The sequence below is a fragment of the Schistocerca americana genome, chromosome 2 (assembly GCF_021461395.2).
Source record: "Schistocerca americana isolate TAMUIC-IGC-003095 chromosome 2, iqSchAmer2.1, whole genome shotgun sequence".
Classification (NCBI taxonomy): Eukaryota; Metazoa; Arthropoda; class Insecta; order Orthoptera; family Acrididae; genus Schistocerca; species Schistocerca americana.
Genome location: NC_060120.1, coordinates 399,973,212 through 399,993,693, shown reverse-complemented (window position 1 = coordinate 399,993,693; position 20,482 = coordinate 399,973,212). Strand labels below are relative to the sequence as shown.

The 20,482-nt window shown below is 36.4% G+C and overlaps 1 protein-coding gene across 1 annotated transcript in view; it reads right to left on the bottom strand.

Moving 5' to 3' along the window:
* The window catches only part of LOC124593736 (eukaryotic translation initiation factor 3 subunit B), a 69,516-nt gene extending 49,746 nt beyond the window's left edge, over positions 1-19,770 (bottom strand). Inside the window, exon 1 of the mRNA XM_047132066.1 lies at positions 19,586-19,770. Within this exon, the coding sequence (XP_046988022.1) occupies positions 19,586-19,721 (136 nt within the window). The 5' untranslated portion in view covers positions 19,722-19,770. The remainder of the gene's footprint in view (positions 1-19,585) is intronic.
* Positions 19,771-20,482: the final 712 nt, after the last annotated feature.

Genomic DNA, 20,482 nt, shown 5'->3' with positions numbered 1-20,482 from the left:
AGCAAAAATATGTCAAATGCCGTAGGGTGCAGACTGTAATTCTTCATAACAATAAACTGCTTGCTATGAGCATGACGTCACAACTGTTCACATTAGGTTCGTTTGACCAATTGCCAGTGGTTTGTTGCGCATGCGCATTTGACTCGCGTATTAAGCAGCACCTTCTCCCGCTACTTGAAGTTTGGCTGTAAGCTGTATCGGTAGTAGCAGCAAGCAGCCAGATGCAAACGAGAAAAATTTTTCTCGCGCGCCCTAGCTGCCAGATTCACGCTTGCACAGAGTTGTCCGAGTTGTAGTGGGGAGGGGGTTAACCTCTACGTTAGCCGTGTTAACGTTAAGTGATTTCACTGCTTCTCTTTGTGTACAGCTCCCATGTCAAATGAAAACAAAACGGATTTCTGTGGCCGGGAGCTATCAAGCGAATTAAAATACATTCACATAATTACGGAGGGCAAAAATATATTATTAATTTCAGTTTTCTGATTTTATTCTGTTTCCAAGTTGGTAGCAGTCAACAAGCATTTGCAGAACATTGAAGTTATTTTTGCAAGTTTGCTAAAGAAATTTGGCTTTATTAACCTTTCCGCCGAAGCAATCATTTTATTTGAAACTAAGTGTTTCATTCTACAGTATTGGCTAGTTCCAACTGTTCGCTGAATTTCAAGTGCACGTTATCATCTTCTGCCATATATGGCATTATGCCATAATAAAGAACCAATAATGAGATCGTAGAGTACTGGTACTCCAAGAAAATTTACATCCCAAAAACCACACTGAAAAGCTTAATATCAGATGGGACCTACTTCATTGTGAATCTGGAAAAAGCAGATTTGCACTTCAAGCCGAATTATGCATTTTAGTATGGTTTACGAAATTCCGATGCTCTCTGGAGTATCCTCTGATGCACTGTTTCTTTTATGGTGTAATGTAAGCTCTCTTAGTGCTTTATACACACGAACATATGGGCTTCCTACACCACTGCAGTTGCACACGCACAATAATGCCTGTTTTCTGGCGCTCTCTGGCAACTGGTAAATCAAACCTATTTCTAACAGTCTCCGGTTAGTATTACGAATTGTAGTTAGAAAAGCGTTACTTTCAAAGTAAATTTCTTTTTACGCAAGATGAATTGTGTTACGTGTGAGAAAGTCGGATGGATATCCAAATCACAGAGCGTACAAGACATTTATGTCATAATTTTAAATTTTTCTGGCACATTTATGTGATGTGTCTTAAAGTGCAACACACGCAAAAAAAGTTCAATATTACCTGTGAAAGCTTAGGTTCTGTTGTAGCGTGTTAATCTTAGAGACTAACATTATATGTGAAAGCTTAGCTTTTCTTGTAGATATACGGTACTGTGTACATTGATGTAAACTGTTAACTTTTCCTCTTGCGTGTTCGCGCTATGTAACCAGTGATCTTGCTATTGGCTGACTATAACACGTGTCATAGGCCCTGAATAGCTGCTGTCATCGGCTGACGAGATCTCGTGGCTTGAGATATGACTCGCTTACAAAAGAACATCGGAACCTCGGTTTCAACGCTCCGGAAACTAACGTCCTGTGTTTGGTGCAATTCGCATTTATACTTTCGTAATACGAAAATATGCAACGTATATTTTGCTGCAAATCAAAGGTCTTTCCAAAACTTCTCTCCTTTTTTTTTTATTAAAAGTCTCTCCAAAACTTCTTTGCCCCGCCTTTTCTTTTTTTTCCGGGAAGTTCTATGAGATTGTATAAAACGTTAACCATTAAAAGGATTGATAAGTTTTACAGTTCCGAGGGAAAATCTACGGAAAACCTACTGTCACTTAGAACAGAAAGTGTGTATTTTTGCCCGGGAAAAAGCATATTTTTTAAACGGGATATCCGGGAGAAATCCAGGAATTTTTTTCCCTTGTCCCCGTATACACCCTGTCTATATACTTCCTCCTCATTCACCTACTTTGCTTAGTACAGACTTGCCATCCAAGTGCTTGATATTCATGCAGCTGCTCCTACTTTTCCAAACATTTCTCTAATTTTGCTATAGGCACCATATGTCTTTCCCCTTGTTATACATGTTTCTACTTACTTACACTTGTCCTCTTTGTCCTCTAGCCATTCCTGATAACCTTTTTACAGTTTCTGTGAACCTAATTTTTTTAGATGTCTGTATTCCCTTTTACCTCGTTTGGCTGCTTCTGTATTCCTTTATCATGTTTCAGTCAATTGTTGCCTAATGCGCCCTATTAAATTCTCAATATGTTTCTTATCCCAGTCTCATCACCTTCATTCCTTGTCTTTTTGCAATTTCTTCAGTTTCAATCGGCAATTCATAACTAATAAATTATGGTCAGAGTTCACATCTGCCACTGCAAACATGTTAAAGTTTGAAATATGGTTTTAAAATTTCTGTCCTATCATTACTTATGTAATTCTGAAACCAATCAATGCCCCTAGGTCTCTTCCACAGATACGATCTTTCACAAGTCTTGATCGAAGTGTAAATGTTGATTAAATTATGCCCAGAGCTAAATTCCACCAGGTGGTTTTTTTTTTCTTTCAGTCTTCTCCCCCCCCCCCCCCACCCTCTCCACATTATTGAATTATAGTCTCCCATCACAATAAAATTTTTCTTTCCCTTTAACTATCTGAATAATTGCTTTTATCCCATCACACATCCTCTTGATCGCTGCTTCATCTGCAGAGCTAGTTGGCTTATAATCCTGTATTAATGTGTGTGTGTGTGTGTGTGTGTGTGTGTGTGTATCTACACACCCTATTTTTTTTTCCATGTAACCTCCATCCAGTTCTATAGCCTTCCCCAGCGCAAAAAAGGGCATGTATGCCCTGTCGGTATCAATCCTTGTCCTGGTGGTGTAACCAATGCTTCACTGTGTAATCACCTCATTGCCCTCAAAATGTCTTTTATGAATGGCATCCTTTAAATGGCCCAAACAAGTGGAAGCTCGCTGCAACATTTCAGGTGTGACAGCCGTGAATGTCTCCCCAACCACTGCAAATCATGTAGCTCCACTGGGCCTCTGTCCACCCCAGTAGCTGAGTGGTCAGCGTGACGGTTTGCCGTCCTCTGGGCCCGGGTTCGATTCCCGGCTGGGTCGGAGATTTTCTCCGCTCAGGGACTGGGTGTTGTGTTGTGTTCATCATCATTTCATCCCCATCCGGCGTGCAGGTCGCCCAATGTGGCGCCGAATGTAATAAGACCTGCGATATGGCGGCCGGACCTGCCCCGCGAGGGGCCTCCCGGCCAATGACGCCAAACGCTCATCATCATCACTGGGCCTCTATCCAATTAAGGGATCTAACATTTCTTGCTCTGATGCATGCAATACCAGTTTTGTTTTTCCTGATGACAACACTGAGCTGTCCATGGTCAGATCAGAATACGGGACTAATTTACCTGCATAATGTTTTATTCAAGAGGGTGCCATCATTAAACTATACACTAGAACACCATGCCCTTAGGAAAAATTTAACAGCTATAGTTTCTTCTTGCTTCCCACCTCTCAAGTACCAGCACAGCAAGGACACACTGGTTGATGTTAGAAATCCGGACCAGTCAATCATCCAGGTCGTTCCCCTGTGCCCCCTTCATAAACCACGTTTGTATGGCCCCTCTACAGATACCCCTCCATTGTGGTTCCACCTACTTTACGGTTATGAGTATCAGAGGCGCAGAAGTCACCACACCTCGTCAATATCTGCGGTTCACAACGTTACTGATAGCATAATGGTCACAAAATGCTGTGAATGGTTGCCTTGTTGATTGAATCACTGACCAAAGATATGTTGCACTGTATTCTTCACTACTTTCCTTTAGTGATTCTGGAAATATGGTTTTAGATGTTAGACTTTGGATCTTACAATCAATATAAACTACCATGATTTGTATATATTATTTTTAGGCTGTCAGGTTGTTACTTTTTAAAATGCTGGTTAACGTGAAAGATGTCTGTGGGGCATGACGCAAGACTTTTGAAGTCACTGATTTGCTTGATTTAATTGAAACGCAATATTATATGTTTATTAGATGGCAGGGGTTTCAGAAATGTAGATCTATTTCCTGAATAAATAAGTTCACAACAAAACTGGTGATTTAACATTTGCTAATTCATCAGATTGAAATCAGAATGTCTGTCTGCTCATATGAAAGATTTCCAGCCATTTCAAGGCTCTGAACTGCAGGAACACAATAACCTTCAACCAGTAACCATTTCATACTTTATTACACAATGATCATGCTCTATATGGATGTGATGAAACAATTTCAAATGAGTTAATTGGCACAGATAAGATTATTAAACAGTTCTTGAACGACTTCCTTCTGTAACATACAAATTCACTGTTCACATGGATATCAGCATGCTGTGTTAAAAATATACAACGTTACTGATAATCTAACTTATAAACAATGATGTTGCCACTGTGTTGACTAAATTGGAACAGCTGATTTGGAGAAAGAATTAATGTAAAACAACTGACACTTGAAAAACTGGTGGGTCTATATGACTGACAGAAAAATCTATTCACTCATATCAACAAAAGTGAAAACCAGTTTGCGATTTGATTTTCATTTTCCAAAATATTGTGCAAGGATTTTGGGAACTATATTTCAAGCCTTTGAAACAGTATACCATGGCAAAAAGTAACACAAACAGATTGGCAAAAACTTGTGTGTCAAAATTCACTGACCCGGACTTCTTATCCGGCACGTCATCCAAGAATCACATGTGCTAAAATCTGGGAAATTTCAAACCTGTTGATATTGTTAAAGTTTTGTGTTGTGAACAGTTTTATTTAAAAACTTTACTGACATTTACATATTTCTGTTTTACCAGACATGGACCGTTTTGCATTCTCTGCCGCAATGGAAGTTATTATTGTTGTTCAGCATTATTCTGTGAACGTCTAATAAACCAGTTGCCTTTTTTTTAATCTACAAAAAAGTTGTCATTCCTAAATAACCAAACAGGTTGTGGGCCCAGGTGGGCTACTGCGTAATTACTTAAAGGAATTGAGGAAACACAAGTTGTCAAGTTTTGTTTCAAACTGAAGTGTAAATTCAGTAATTCGTGTACTGCAACTTTCGTAAGTCTGTGTAACTTTTGAAGTTAAGTTCGACAAGAGTAATATGCATTGGTTTACTGGAATGCTAATCAAACTGGAATACATGGAAGTACAAAGCAAACGCCTGTCTACATGGTGTACCTGTAGTGCTCGATGTTATTGAAAGTAGGTTACTTAAACGCATAGAACCTGCGGAACATGCTACTGCTCAAGTAAAAGCCACATATAAGAGCACACTAAATAATTACCTTAAAGCTGACAGCAATGCTTTAACTGTACTGATTGGATATGACAGAGGAAACACAGCAGAAAATAGTGCACCTTACATCTCAAGAAGTATGGGCAGAATTGCATAAATTATTTGACAGTGTTCCTGAAGATAAACTTTATGACCTTTACGATTTTTTGGATATGTGAAACATTCTAGGAACGATGTAGCACCTCATATCAAAGCTGAAAAACATGTGGAATGCTTTGAAACAAAAAATAGCCACAGATGCAGAAAATAATCCATAATTACCCATTTTATTTTTAATCTGTAAAATTTTAGGCACACTAACAGACCAGTATTTTTCATTTAAATCAAGCTGGATGCTTATGTCAAAAAGTGGCAGGACTGTTGATAACTTGACAACTCAAATATGTGATTATGAGAAAACTTTGTCAAGTTAAGAAGATTCTACATCTCACGAGGCTCTTATTAGTAACTCAGTGAAACAGTCTTCTAAACAACCACAGCGGAAATAGAAAGTTGTCTGTCGTTACTTTAAGAAGACAAATCGCATGATCAGGAAATGCCGAAAGTGAATTGCGGATGGTCAACCACAGAAGTCTCAAAAGTGATGTGTTGGGAGCTGCTGAAACTTCAAATATGGTTCTTTTTGCTGAAACATTTGTTGTTGTCATGTCATCTGAGTGTGACACTGGTAGCTGGTTTGTAGATAATGGTGCAACAAGTCAGATCACAAATACTGACAATTTTTACAAGACATTTGAACCATTTTCTATGACACCTACAGTTACATCAGCAGTTGGTGATACTGTTGAGTCTCTTTGCAAGGGCACACAAGAAATGGAATCAGCAGTGAATGGAACCTAGCACAAAATCATTGAGTGACGTACAGTACATACTAAAAATTAAAAAGATCCTGTTTTCAGTCTTAGCAGCACAAGAAAAAAATCCAAAAACTACATTTTCATCCACAACAGAAAGGTGTTATTTTAAAATTGGTGAAGTTACAAAACTAGTTGGCTATCATGACCATTATGGGAGACTGTTTGAATTAATGGGAAGCATTCCTGCTGAAGTAAATGAAACCAGTTGAGAAAATGCACTACAATAGTACCATGAAAGTTTTGCATATCAAAGTAAGCGACATGTCAAGATGTTAATCTCCAAGATCTTGGGCTTAAACCTGGGATTGGACTCTCGAGCTCTGTGAAGGCTGTATTTATGATAAAGCATATTGGCTTCTATTTGGCCCATGTAAGAGAGCTTCTGATCCAGGAGAGTTGATTCACATGGATGTAAGTAGTCCTTTTGGAAAGTCTAATTCTGGGTATTGCTACTTCGTGGTGATTACAGTAAGTTTCAAGCTGTTTACTTCAACAAGGAAAACTAAGACAGTTTATAACTGAAACAAACACTGCTGCACATACAATTAAAAACCTTTTAAGTGATAACAGAGGACAATCACAGGAGGGCATAATCCACAACTTTATTATGCAATACACGCCACAGCAAAATGGATGTTGAGAAAGAGAAAATCATAATCTTGTTGAAGCAACCAGGGCTATGATGCTCATGGAAACATTCTTCAGTTGTTTTGGGCTGAAATGATACATTCTGGTACATCCATCATGAATCACATGAATCAAATGGAACCTTCTCCACATATGAAATATGGTATCGAAAGAAGCCTGGCATGAAGCATCTATGTATAATACGGTCTAAGCATTATGCTCACATTCCAAAACAATTAAGGGGGAAAATTTATCGAAAAGCAGTAAAAGGGATTCTGACTGACTATGTCTGATGACTTATCCTATCTGTTGTGAAGAAAATAGTCAGTTAATGAAATCACAAGCTGTTATTTTTGAAGATAAAATTATGAACCCCTCACTCGGGGTCTCAAGAGTCATCAGATGAAATTAAGATAAAAGTGAAATTTAGTTGTCCAGGAGAAAATGAATTCAATAATTATGACGATTTACAGGACGAAACTGAAGAGAGATTAGAACAATCAGATGATGGAAGAATTACGCCACAACTGCAAGAATGTTTAATGCTACAAATGTCCAAAAAGACCGACTATGTAATGCAATTAATGAATGACCTCTGAAGAAAAAGAATTTTATTATGAAGCCATAAATTCAAGTCGACGAGGTGACTGAAAAGCAGCAATGGATCGAGAAATGGCAGCAAAAAAACTGACTTTGGAAGAGAGTAATTCCATGTTAGTGGATCTATAAACTGAAGACTAATTCTGATGTATCAGTGGACAGATTCAAAGCAAGATTGGTTAGGAACGGATTTTCTCAAAAGAAAGGGATTGATTATGAACGAACTTTCAGCCCTATGGCAAAGATGTCAACTATTCGAACATTTGCTCAGTGTTGCAGACAACAAGAAGATGAACACTACACAAATATATGTGACTACTAACTTTCTTTGCGGTGACCTGGAGGAAATTATATTTATGACAACCTGATAAGGAATGGAATGAGAGATTCACTAATTATGCAATAGGATTAGGATTTGAGAGAAGTGAAGCTGATCTTTGCCTCTTTATAAGACAGAATGGTTCTTACAAGAGTTTCTTTGTACTCTATGTTGATGGCAGATTGACTATGGCAAACAATTACAGTGAGCTTAATGATTTTACTGAAGATATTGAAAGAGGATTCAAAATAAAATCAAAGCCAGCATCATATGTCTTGGGCCTGGAAAATGACAGAAAAGTATGGTTCATTCAAGTCAAAAGTCACTATACCAACAACATTTTGGAGTGCTTTGGAATGAGTGATTGTAGAGCTGTAACAACTCCAATTATCAAGGATGATGGCATGGAAGAGAACCCTATCAACACCAAATATCCTTACAGAAGAGCAGTTGGATCCTTGATGTACCTGATGTGTGGGACAAGACCAGACATAGAACATGCTGTTGTAATAGTATCTAGAAGTCTTGAAAATCCAACAGAACATGACGTAATTACGGTAAAAAGAATTTTTTGCTATTTGAGATGCACATATAACTATGGACTTATTTACAAAAGTGATGATGACAAATGCATTTTTGAATGTTATAGTGACGCAGATCATGGAGGTGATCTAGGGACTGGATGATCTCTGCCTGTACTTCGGTGCATCCGTCAGATCGATGTGTCGGCGACAAACTTCAATTGCAATCTCTACTACAGAAGCTAAAGTCGTAGCGGCTAGTGAAGCAGCACAAGAAACAGTCTGGGTGAAGATACTTTTAACTGAGCTTTTCAAGCTAAGAGATTGGAAACCCTGCACATAAGTGGACAATGAAGCTGCTGTTCGACACACACAGAATTGTGAATATCACCGATGAACAAAACATTTGTCTCTGACAGTTCTTTGTTTGATAATTAGTTACAGCTAGTGAAACTACCATTTCAAGAGTAGATCTAGAAAATCAGTTTGCAGATTTATTAACAAAATCATTACTTGCTGCGCAACTAAGACAGCTGTGTAAAAATATGAGTAAGATATTAAATAAGCAAGAGTGTTAAAAGTCTTACATTGTGAACAGTTGCATTACATAGCTTCGCTGATAATAATAAACCAGTGCGGGTCAATCCAAATGAAGTTGGTTGCTTGACCATTTTCAAATATTTTAATTTTTTATGAGATTACCCTATAATTGAGAAGCTCAAAACTTTTTTTTTTAATTTACCTTTCACCTTTACTGAATGGTGGCCATTTGTAAGTGCGCAATGATGTTTCAGTTTACAAATGTTAGTAAAAATACTAATATCTCTGCACTGGGTTAAGTTACAACATTGCAATTGACATGATTGTTTTCTGAAAAGTGTCTTCTACAACATTGTCTATTACACAAAATACCCTAAATTCAAAAATAACCAGTCAAAATGACCTCCAAAGTTTGGTATCCAATTTTAAACATCCACTTTTTGGGCCCAAACATAACAAACAAAGAGTGATTTATGAGAGTATTTTTTCCTCTAGTTAGATATCATACACTACTAGCCTCATATAGAGTAACAACACTTACAAATGTTTCCGTAATTTTTTATGAGTTTTTGAAAGTTGAAAATTCTCATTTTTTGAGAAGTTTGGGGTTAGTTCTCTCAGGTGGGACTGAATATAAAAATATGATTTTTGTATAATTTGTACTACTATATGATCGCAATGTCCTATAAAAATTTCAACATTGATATCTGACTGTGAACAAAGATATGAATTTGTGAAAATGAGGAGATAATTCACATTACTCTACAACTGATCTTATAGCTGTTGCCTATTCATGTGTGATATTGGTGGAATATAATCAATTATTGAAGTAAGATACTGAATTATATACAAAAAATGGAAACATTACTGAAATTAACATTTATATTATTTTGACTTACTTAAAATAAATATTTTCAATTAAAATCCTTTGAGATGCGACTGTTCCTAAACCTGGTGGTGAATGTTAAGAACACATTTCTTCAGACAGCTTCTGTGATAAAGAATAAGACCTCCCAGTTGGTGTGGTAAGTTCAAGCACTGAAAGTTTCCTTAAAACATTTTTCATTGGTATCCAAACTTTGTCACTGGTAGATTTCTTCAGTGATATTCTTGGGCCGGCAGGGTGGTAAAAATGCACAAAAACAATGGTCTTTGTAGGCTGGCTTTACTTCATGCTTTGTTGTACCTCATACGTCATCATATGCATTTTGGAAATACGGAAGAGTCCGATCCCGCCCGTCTGCTTTGACCCATGACGTCACAAATATGGTGGAAGCGACCATAAACCACAATTCCAATATGGCGCATATAAAGTCGTTACGTACACATTATGAGGACAAAAATACATAAAAAAAACACACACACGTTCCACAAAAAGCCTAATGACACTTAATGGGACAAACGCAGGAAATAGGGTTTTTTTGGGTGGGGATAAACTAAATACAAACAAATTTAGACACCCACCCCCATACAAAACCACGCAAAATGACGAAAAAACCGACATCGCAAACTCCCCAAATACCACTAAACACAATGTCATCTGGAATCGAACACTTCCCTTAACCTATATAGCTCAACAGCAGCTCTCGATTCCATAAATTAGTACCTAACACTTCCCTTGACCTACATAGCTCAAAAACATCTCCCGACACCAATACCAACATTCACAGCCACACATCGGGATCAAACACTTCCCTTGACCTGTTATCCTTATGACATCTCCACATACAGCCGTCCCTGGTCTGAGATGCCGGAACTTTAAGTAAGCCTCATTTCTTCACGACATACTGAACACTTCACGACTTCATCTAAAAATCCGAATAGTTGGAAGATATTTTATCAGAGACAATGCACTGTCCCCCATCATAGCCGACAACTGAAAACCGTTGACCCTGTCCATCATATCCATACCTACCAAAGACATAAAAAAAAACAATTTACCAAAATTCACACACGACGCCACACTCTGAAACTAAACCAAAAACATCACCTAACACACCACCGATCACATCAAAATGACACCTACAAACACGCCACTCTCACAAACTAAATTCCGCGCCGTAGTGACGTCACACACCACAACAGCCTTACGTCACGGGTCAAAGCCGACGGGTGGGATCAGACGCTTCGTCCGACCCTGCATTTTTACGATGGCAAGATGCAAAAAAGTGCCATTCAGCCGCCAATCCAAAGTCTTCTTGTTCTTATATTGACTACCACTTCCATCTGAAACTATATCAGCTTCATAACCTTGGGAAAATTTTCTTATATACTTTTGAAACACATTACAGCCAAAGTGTTGTGCTCCAAGTAGTCAATTAGAATGCAAATTGAAGAATGCAAACTTCATCTTTCCCATTTTTAAAGTACAGAATAAATGGATGCACTGTTGCCTGGTCACTGACCCAACACTAACCTTGTACTGCATCCTGAATCACAAATGTAAAATTTTCTGCAAAATCAGCTAGCACTATGCATTCAGTTTCATGAAGTTGTGCTTATTTTGTCCTTCAAAAACTTACTTTGGATTTTTAAAATATAGTGGTAACTTGAGTTTTTGTAAGTTATCAATTAAAGATTCCAAGTACTCTTCCTGAGATTTAACCACTGTATCATTTCTGCCTTGTCAGTTGTGACCCACTGTTTGAAGGTAATACTGTCTGGCATTTCCTCATCATCTTTGTGAAACAATTCAATAACAGTTTCCTTACCAGGGCATTCATTACACAAACTACTCATGCAGTTATAACTGTTAGTGTCACAGACCATTAAATCTAGTAACTCTTTGTAGTTAAGATCACTGAGTTTTGCACTCACAATCATCAGTTTGACACTTTGATGCTATAAACAGACACATATGGAGTGTGTCCATGAGGATCCAGCCAAAATACACCACTTAGGGTGGAGGTCACAAAATTTTGACCTTCCAATTTTGCATTCAGGATGAGATTTTTTGAAAGCTACATGAAGTTCATTTAAATTTGACAGCACTAGTCAATTCTGCTTTGTTACTTTAATTCCAATAACAACAATCTTTGCAACCTGGGCACATTTTACTGTTTTCATCATCTTCAAAAAACTGCTGGATCTTTTAATTGTTTCTTCACTTATACCTAGGCTACTCCTTTCTTCTTTCCTAAAACTGGAAAAATGCCTTGGTCTTTCACTAATTTTTGGGTTAGTTTAACCAAACAATGAGAAAAATTGAATTCATGAACTATGTTTTCTCTTTACCATGGGTCAGGGAGCAAACTAAAAATAACTTTTTCCTCTTTAGATGTCACTGAACATTTAATTTTAAATTTCTTTATTAAGCTCAAATACTCAGTGTCAGATAATGCAGGTGGTAGGTTTTCCTTCTTTAGAAATAATGTTGGTATCTGTATTATTAAAGCACGACTTCAAGTCTCTTCTAATTTTGTCTGAAATTTGTTGAACCTTATTTTCAATAGCTGCTTTTCTTTTACTGCTACTTAATTTTATTATTTTCAGAGCAGGAGATATGTCTAACTTAGAACAAGCAAAATCCAGTATGCTAACACCTTCTACATTACAAATATAAATGTCATTAACTAGATTACATGATTCTGGTTCTGGATCCACAACAAATATTTTTGAGTAACAATTTGGGCACAGGGAATTTCTAGGAATCGCATTATGTTTCACTTGAGAAGCTGTTTCACTCTGACATAACAAGTGCAAATGTGTACGTTTTATTTCCCTCAAACTTTCAGTAACAGACTTTTTATGAACTTAAAGTGGACCACAGCACTTTCTTCCAAAAATATGGTTGTACTTCAGAATATATTTCTTCTCATGATAGCCACACACTGGTGTTCCAGAACTTACTCGAAATTTAAATGAAGTTTGTCTAACTTCATCAAAGTAACCGACATTTTTTCAAGTTTTTTTGAAACTTAACTGTAAACTGTTTTGTGACACACTTCACTTGCTATCTGTTCCACAGAGCACTGTTCAACCATATTATTGCATTACACTTAATCTGCCAAAATTAATTACATATTACACACAGAACAAAGCACATAACACATTCAACACTAAGTATGTACATCCACTGTACTGTACTGTTTCAGAACAGACTGACTACAACAATGCCACACCCAGCAATAATTTAATTCTTTATTGACAATAAACCTAAACGTAAATGGGCATTTTTATTACCATAAAACAAAAGTGAAAGCTCTTATTGTTTAATATTGCATTATTAAAAATAAACTAAATGAATATTAGGTGATAGTGTTAACTAAATATGTCACAAATTTTATCACAATGAAACAATAAACCATTTAAATAGGCAACAGCCAGAAGATCAGTTGTAGAGTAATGCGAGTTATTTCTTCATTTTCAAAAATTTATATCTTTGTTCACGAGTCATTCCATGTCAAATCAACACACCTATGTTACCTCAACCCTCTTTGATTTTGCTGGAAGTTGGTATACTTATAGCGGGAACTGAGACTAAGAAAAAATACCAAATTTCAATTTTTTTATCTCAAACCATTCCTGAAATATGGCTATTTAAACTTTACAAATTGTCCTAGGAGCTGCCCTAATTGAGCTAGAGAACTGGGAAAGGTGTCTTTTGCATGCTCTTTCCAGGGATATGCAACAAAACATAGCTTCTAATTAATAACCTTTTTCAAAATGGTAATTAATATTTTGATTTAATTTTTTTGGAAAAAGCATATAATTGAAAATTTTCAAAATATTTCCATAACTACTTCATACTGTTGCAAATCGCATGGCAAAATATAAATGTGGGATGATGGGGTTCATTGTTAAAAAAAATTATTCTGGATTCTTGTTTTTCACTAACGGCCCTAGTTTGACCAAACTGACCTTTAACAAACAGGAATTTCTTTAAAATATACTGAAAGGTAAGTAAAAAAATATTAGAAATATCAAAACATCACCTTATTAAACCAAAACTAATCAGCATATTTTATAATTAAGTTGACTGCTTATTTTAATTTCATACAACTTCACTAACAGTATATTAACCGATATAACAAAAACAAGAAATTGAGCATTTAACTACAAACTGAAATAAAGTATAGATAAGTACAAGTATTTACATAATAGTTCTGGTCCATGATGTTTGAAATGGAACTATTAAACAAATTAAATACGCAATGCTTGTTTTTGTGTAACAGGTATCTGTACAGAGCTAAATTTAACACAATAGGTACTAACAATAATTTTGAAACAACTTTCTATAAAATATACATTAATACTAACCTGAGACAAAAATTAATTTTTGGGTTGAAAGCAGTTTCCCAATAAATTGTCTTTGAACTTCACATATTACATTTTAATAAAGCTGGCTGGGTTTGGTTTACATCACTTTCATTAAGAATGTATGTTCTCCCTGTCGGAGTAAATGGATTCACTTTTGTGAGAACACCCACAACTGACACCCACAACTGACACCCACAGGACATCTGCATGTGCAGGATAAGACAATGACTTAGCTGGTCCACATGGATGAAGAAAAGTTATTTTCACTTCATCATCAAGTTCTTCGTTTTTTTTCTAAAATGTACCCAAGCCACCAGTTTCTGCCATATACAGTGGTGACATAGCCTGATACATCTTGTAACTTCAGTTTGTCTGGTGTTGTAGTTACTTCCCTCTCCCAACTCTGCATATCACCTGAGAAGTATTTGACTATTAATTTTGATGTAGTGTTGGGAATGAAAGTGTGAAATTGCTGTGTTCCTTTGATTGTCAATGCCTCTTCAAGATGGCTTTTTAAGAATATCTCTGAAGCAGCATAGTCTTCTTGAGTGGAATATGCAAAATCAACATTTGTGATATTATCTACTGCCCACTCAAATAGATCTCGTGCGGTTTGGATCTGATTTTGGTATGGCCTTTGCAAACTTGCACGAGCTGCCAGTTTCTTTACTGAACCCCCTACTCCATCACAAGGCCCTTTTCCATGTGCTGTGGCTGAAAAGTGCCACTCAGCTTTTATGTTGAAGTCTTCCTCATGACTGCAAAGGTTCAGGAAGTTTTTCTAATTTTTAAACTGAGCGGAAGAACCGTCAGAATAATAGTATATCTTTTTTGGAATCTTTTGAAATTTATTTGTTAGATATGAAATTAGCTTCTTTTTAAAGGTGTAAACCGCAGTTGTATTGTGCTCCAAGCAATCAGAAACAATGACAAAGCTCATATGCTCAATTTTGTCTTCCTGTTTGTAATATATAACAAAACGATGAATGGTAATCTGTTGTCTTGTCCAGTGGAAACTCTGAGCTTCATCCTGTAGAACTATACTATAATTTTCTGAAAAATCACATATGACAACAAATTCAGATTCCATAAGGTTTTCTCTTGTGGAGTTAAGGAATGTTCGTTGTTGCTTGGCAATGAAGTCGTGCCGAATCAAAGTCGACATCTTACTACAAAATAAGTATGAATTCTTCAGAAGTTTTCTGAACAATTTCCAGATTCATCGGTCAACTGACACCCACTGTCGGAACTGAACTTGTTCAATTAAGTTTTCATGAAAAGTGTCTCTCAAAATTTTACATATGACAGTTTCTCCTGGGCAGTATTCACAGTTTCCCATGTTGCAATCAACTGATGATGGGTTGCAAAGCATTTTTGCAATGCACTGCTTATATTTGTTTAAGCCGCTGTTTGTTACTGTATTTAGTTTGGCATTTTCTACAATAATTTTATGTTTTGGTGAGTTGTGCACACGCAGACAGTGTGTCACTCCTGCCAGCTAATACACAATGTTTTGGTCTCAACTCAGCAAATTTAGAGACACCTATTTTTACGTTACGAAACTTTTCTTTAAAATGCTTGTAAGCTTCTTCAAGGTTACACAAAATAAGTCATTTTGATATTTCTGATTTATTTCCACTTGTTTCTGTAATTGTCACACAATCCTTAATACCTGGCATTGCCCTGCTAACAACCATTTTCATAAAAAGAATGTACAGTTTTGACAGTTTCTGTTGGTAAACACTTCCCTGGTTTTGGGTTTGGACCTTCCATGAATCCCTTCTCTTTCAAAATTTTTTTGGACTGCCGAACAATGTAATTAGGAGCATTAAATTCCCTCATTATTTTCCTGACACTCCACTTTTCAGGTAAACTTGTAAGAATCATTAGTTGTTTTGTTCTACTTATAGAATTTTTAAAGTTTCTTTTAAGTTTTTCTAGAACGGATTCATCAGTATCAGTATCTGATGAAGTTTCAGGAGCAACGAAAAGTGTGTGTGTCATTGATGAGATTTTCTTCACTTTTGATTTGGCGTAATGCCTAGATGTTAATTTTCTCTTGTCAATTGGGGACTCACCTAGTTCTTGAAGTGTTGTGTTAAATGTTTTAACAGCTACTGAAGTTGGAGTGAAGTCAGGGTCTTGGTCTCGGATGATTATCTCTGATCCAGAAGATTCTTCAACACTCATCACTGATGGGCTCTGGTGTCTTTTTCAATTTGGTTACATCTTTACTACATTTATCACAAATCTTGGCACCACTTGGTATTTGAGGAATTAATTTGGGCATCCATGTTGTGACATTTCTCAGTTTTTTTCTGCCTCTAATAAAACGATTTGACTTCTTCAATGGATTACAACACTGCACTCTTACAGGACTGCACTTTTTACTTCCATATTTATACAAAAACCAATTATAAACTGTCCTTCAATGTATCGATTTACTTGAAAATGAACTATTAAATATAATAGATACAGACTGGTCAACACAGAGGTAACAATTGATGTGCATTAAAACCACAGTGCACAATAATGCTGTAGGCACACAAAACATTAGAAGGTAACAATGCAGACTACATCTCAACAATGGCTCCAGTCTCTGAATCATTGTACAGACATCAAGCCCTATGTATATGGTCTTCTACTGACGTACTACCTTAAAGGTCAGTTTGGTCAAACTAGGGCCGTTGGTGAAAAAACAAGAGTCCGGAATTTTTTTTTTATGAACCCATCATCATCCCACATTTATATTTTGCCACGTGATTTACAACAGTATGAAGTAGTTATGGAAATATTTTCAAAATTTTCAATTATGTACTTTTTGCAAAAAAAACTAAATCAAAATATTAATTACCATTTTGAAAAGGTTATTAATTAGAAGCTATGGTTTTTTGTCCATCACTGGAAAGAACATGACAAATGCTGCAAAATGACACCTTTCCCAGTTCTCTAGCTCAATTAGGGCAGATTCTAGGGCTATTTAAAAAAGTCCATTCACACATTTTTGGCCAGTTTTTGAAAAGTTTACATGACCATATTTCAGGAAAGGTTTGAGGTAAAAAATTGAAATTTGGTATTTTTCTTAGTTTCATCACCCACTATAAGTATACCAACTTTCTGCAAAATCTAAGACGGTGAGGTAAAATTTTTATTTGAAGTGTGTTGATTTGACATGGAATGACTCTCGCGGTCAGATATCTACATTGAAATTTGTACAGTACATTGCTTTCATATAGGTGTACAAACTGCGCAAAAAGCATATTTTTATATTCAGTCCCACCTGAGACAACTAACTCCAAACTTTACATAAAGTGAAAATTTTCAAATTTCAAAAATTCATAAAAAATTTGTAAGTGTTCTTGCTCTATATGAAGCAAGTAGTGTACAATCTTTAACTATAGGAAAAAGTAAACTCATAAATCACTCTTTGTTTGTTATTTTTGGGCCTAAAAAGTGGACTTCTGAAAATCTGGACAGTACCCAAACTTTTGAGGTCATTTTGACCTGTTATTTTTGAACTTAGGGTATTTTGTGTAATAGACAAGGTTGTAGAGGACACTTTTCAGAAAACAATAATGTCGATTGCAATGTTGTAACTTAACCTAGGGCACCAGACCGAAAAATCGTCGCGCGCATACAAATAAAAATGGCCGCCATCCAGTAAAGGTGCAAGATAAATTATTTTAAAAAACTGTTTTGAACTTTTCAAATATAAGGCAACCACATAAAAAATTAAAATATTTATAAATGGACTAAATAACCAGATACCACCCGTCTTCTTTGATGTCATAAAAATGTGGACATGAGTCACTCACTGAAATCCAATATGCACAGAATACATGCCATATGAATTGTCATTATTCCCATTACATTACATTCATTGGCTTCAGCAACTTGTAACCAGACTTCCACCTTTTGACATAATCTAGCCTTCTGGTTAAATATGTTCCATTGATTCTAAATCTGTTGACCTGTACCCAACATACAAGCATATGCCCAGCATCTTAAGTTTTAAAATATTCTCATCTTTCCTAAGATTTGATCCAATCTTTCAACATTATAGTTACTCATGTTAAATACAGCAGCAATTTGTTCTATGCAGTTGACAATTCAAAACTTCACAATGTACACATATACAAAATGAATGGCATTTGTGATTTTCTGTAATAGATCATGAATAATAGCTTATTATGATTTGTGTGACAACAACAGTAGTCTCCATTGCAAACATACGGAGAACAGCAGAAGCTGTAAACAAGAGACAATACAAGTTTTAAGAAATGGGGCACTAGTTGAATACATGTATGATGAATCAGACTACCATGATAATTGTCATTACTGCTAGGACAAGTAAGGTTGGAGAGAATGGCAAGTCACATACCATAACTACCCCTGGTATAAAAAAATAGAAATGCAATCAGTCACAAATATTTGCAAGCTTCTTCAGTAAAATAACACCTTTGCAATCCCAATTGGATCTAAGGCTTTGTAAATTGCGGTATAATTTCCAACTTCTGCACAAGACATAAATGTACGATGTGTTACAAATTTCATGGTCTGAGGAATGAGACTATACAGCATCTATGCTCTCCACTAATGAATGAGTTCCGGTGTTTTGAGGTATTTCAATCACTGACACGAAAATATACGAGAAACATCTACCCCAGGAGAAAACTGTGAAGGCCTAGAGTGTGATGCGGAATAATGCCATCTACCACACTGTATCTTGGTTCTGGTGACAGACACATTTGTAATCTACTCCATCTTTGGCCAACCGGCAGATAGTATTTAAATAAGCGTTTTCCTGTGTTTTGTACCAATAATAATTCAAAAAATTCTGACAGGAGGAAAACCATTCAGTTTCTGAATTTTTACAATATAACTACACTTTGCAATCAATGGCATAATTTCCAATGAAAAATATGAGCGCAAGAACTGCCCAATTAACAGTCATTTGATGTAGGCCCATCCAAGTTGATAGAGAAACATCACGTAGGTCGGGTTAGGCTGTAAGACATGTACAAAGTTATGTTTTGACAGATCTTGAAAAAAAAAAGTATGACTAGAAGGCAAGGGGCGAATTCTGCACCCTTAACGCACAACATATGTAATGCTATATTCCGTATAACGTCGGTGATACCCTTTTATCCAACGCTTGATAAATTAACACATAAGACGTGATTCTCTCTTACCATTCACCAACATACCTCACTAAGATGTATTAGCACTGTACTTCGAGTCAAGCTCACGTCAATTTTACAATGTTTTGCATTCACCAGCACTATTCCGCTCAAAAATGTAAAAGAAGCAGATAACTGCAGCTGCCACATGCATTTAACCTCTAATACTGTCCCGGCAAATAATTTTTTTTCTGAGCTCGGGAATTCAGATTCTTCGCCGAATTTGGTTTATTCACATTTCTTGTTAAATCGCAGATCACATGTTGTAAATAACTCTTATCCACGCAACTTAGTAGAAAAGCACAGCCCATATGCCAACTTCTAACGCCCCAAATTATAAGACTACAATACCTTCATCAGTAATGTTGTCCACATAGCCCTCGGGATCATCGAAGTTAGGTTTTCCGTCATCATGATTTTCTGTTTTGTCTTGTTTATTGGAATCTGCGTTTTGCGCTGATTTATCGCCATCCTTCTTCTTAGCCATCTTGGAAACCTCGTGGAGACAGCAAGATCAGACGCTACTCATTCGACTAAATGACGCTATCGATAAATATGGCCCTCAAAGACAAACCACTTCAGACATGCGCTTTGAACCCTTGTTGAAACCACGAAATGGCCCGTTCAAACGTAACGTTTTATCTGCGAGGATTACCTTGCTCTATTTGGTAATCCTTTTTAAACTATGTCCATACGATTCCTCTTTTTCATGCATAATCACAGAGAAATGGAAACAAAAGGGTACGCACGAGAATTTATACATAGACACACGTGCTTTCTCGGGCTCACACGTTGCCTCAATGCCCTTAGTATACGTTAATGGCAGAACTACACTACTTCCTTTAGTGCCAGACACTATTACGATTTACTGGTGTTATCTTTGATTTGAAACGGAAGGTGCCATATCCATTTTTAGTAAGTCTATGATTTTGGAATAATTAGCTGTTTTGTATTATAACTTCCAGTAAGCTGTTTCGAAGTAACGGCGCATTGAAAATTTGTCACAAGCACGTCACTCTTATGATTAAGTGTCAGTTAATAACGGATCAACGATATAAGTGTTCAAGAGGCACTATGGTAAAATTTACCAGCTAGTCGTTCGGACTTACTTAAGAGGGGTGGGGTATTGTGGCAGAAAATAGAGACGATAGAAGGACGCCAAAAAATATAACTCATGCCTTGCAAACTGCAACATATGTATTAGAGAGAACTCCAATATAAGATTCTATTCAACAAAGAAAACGACCC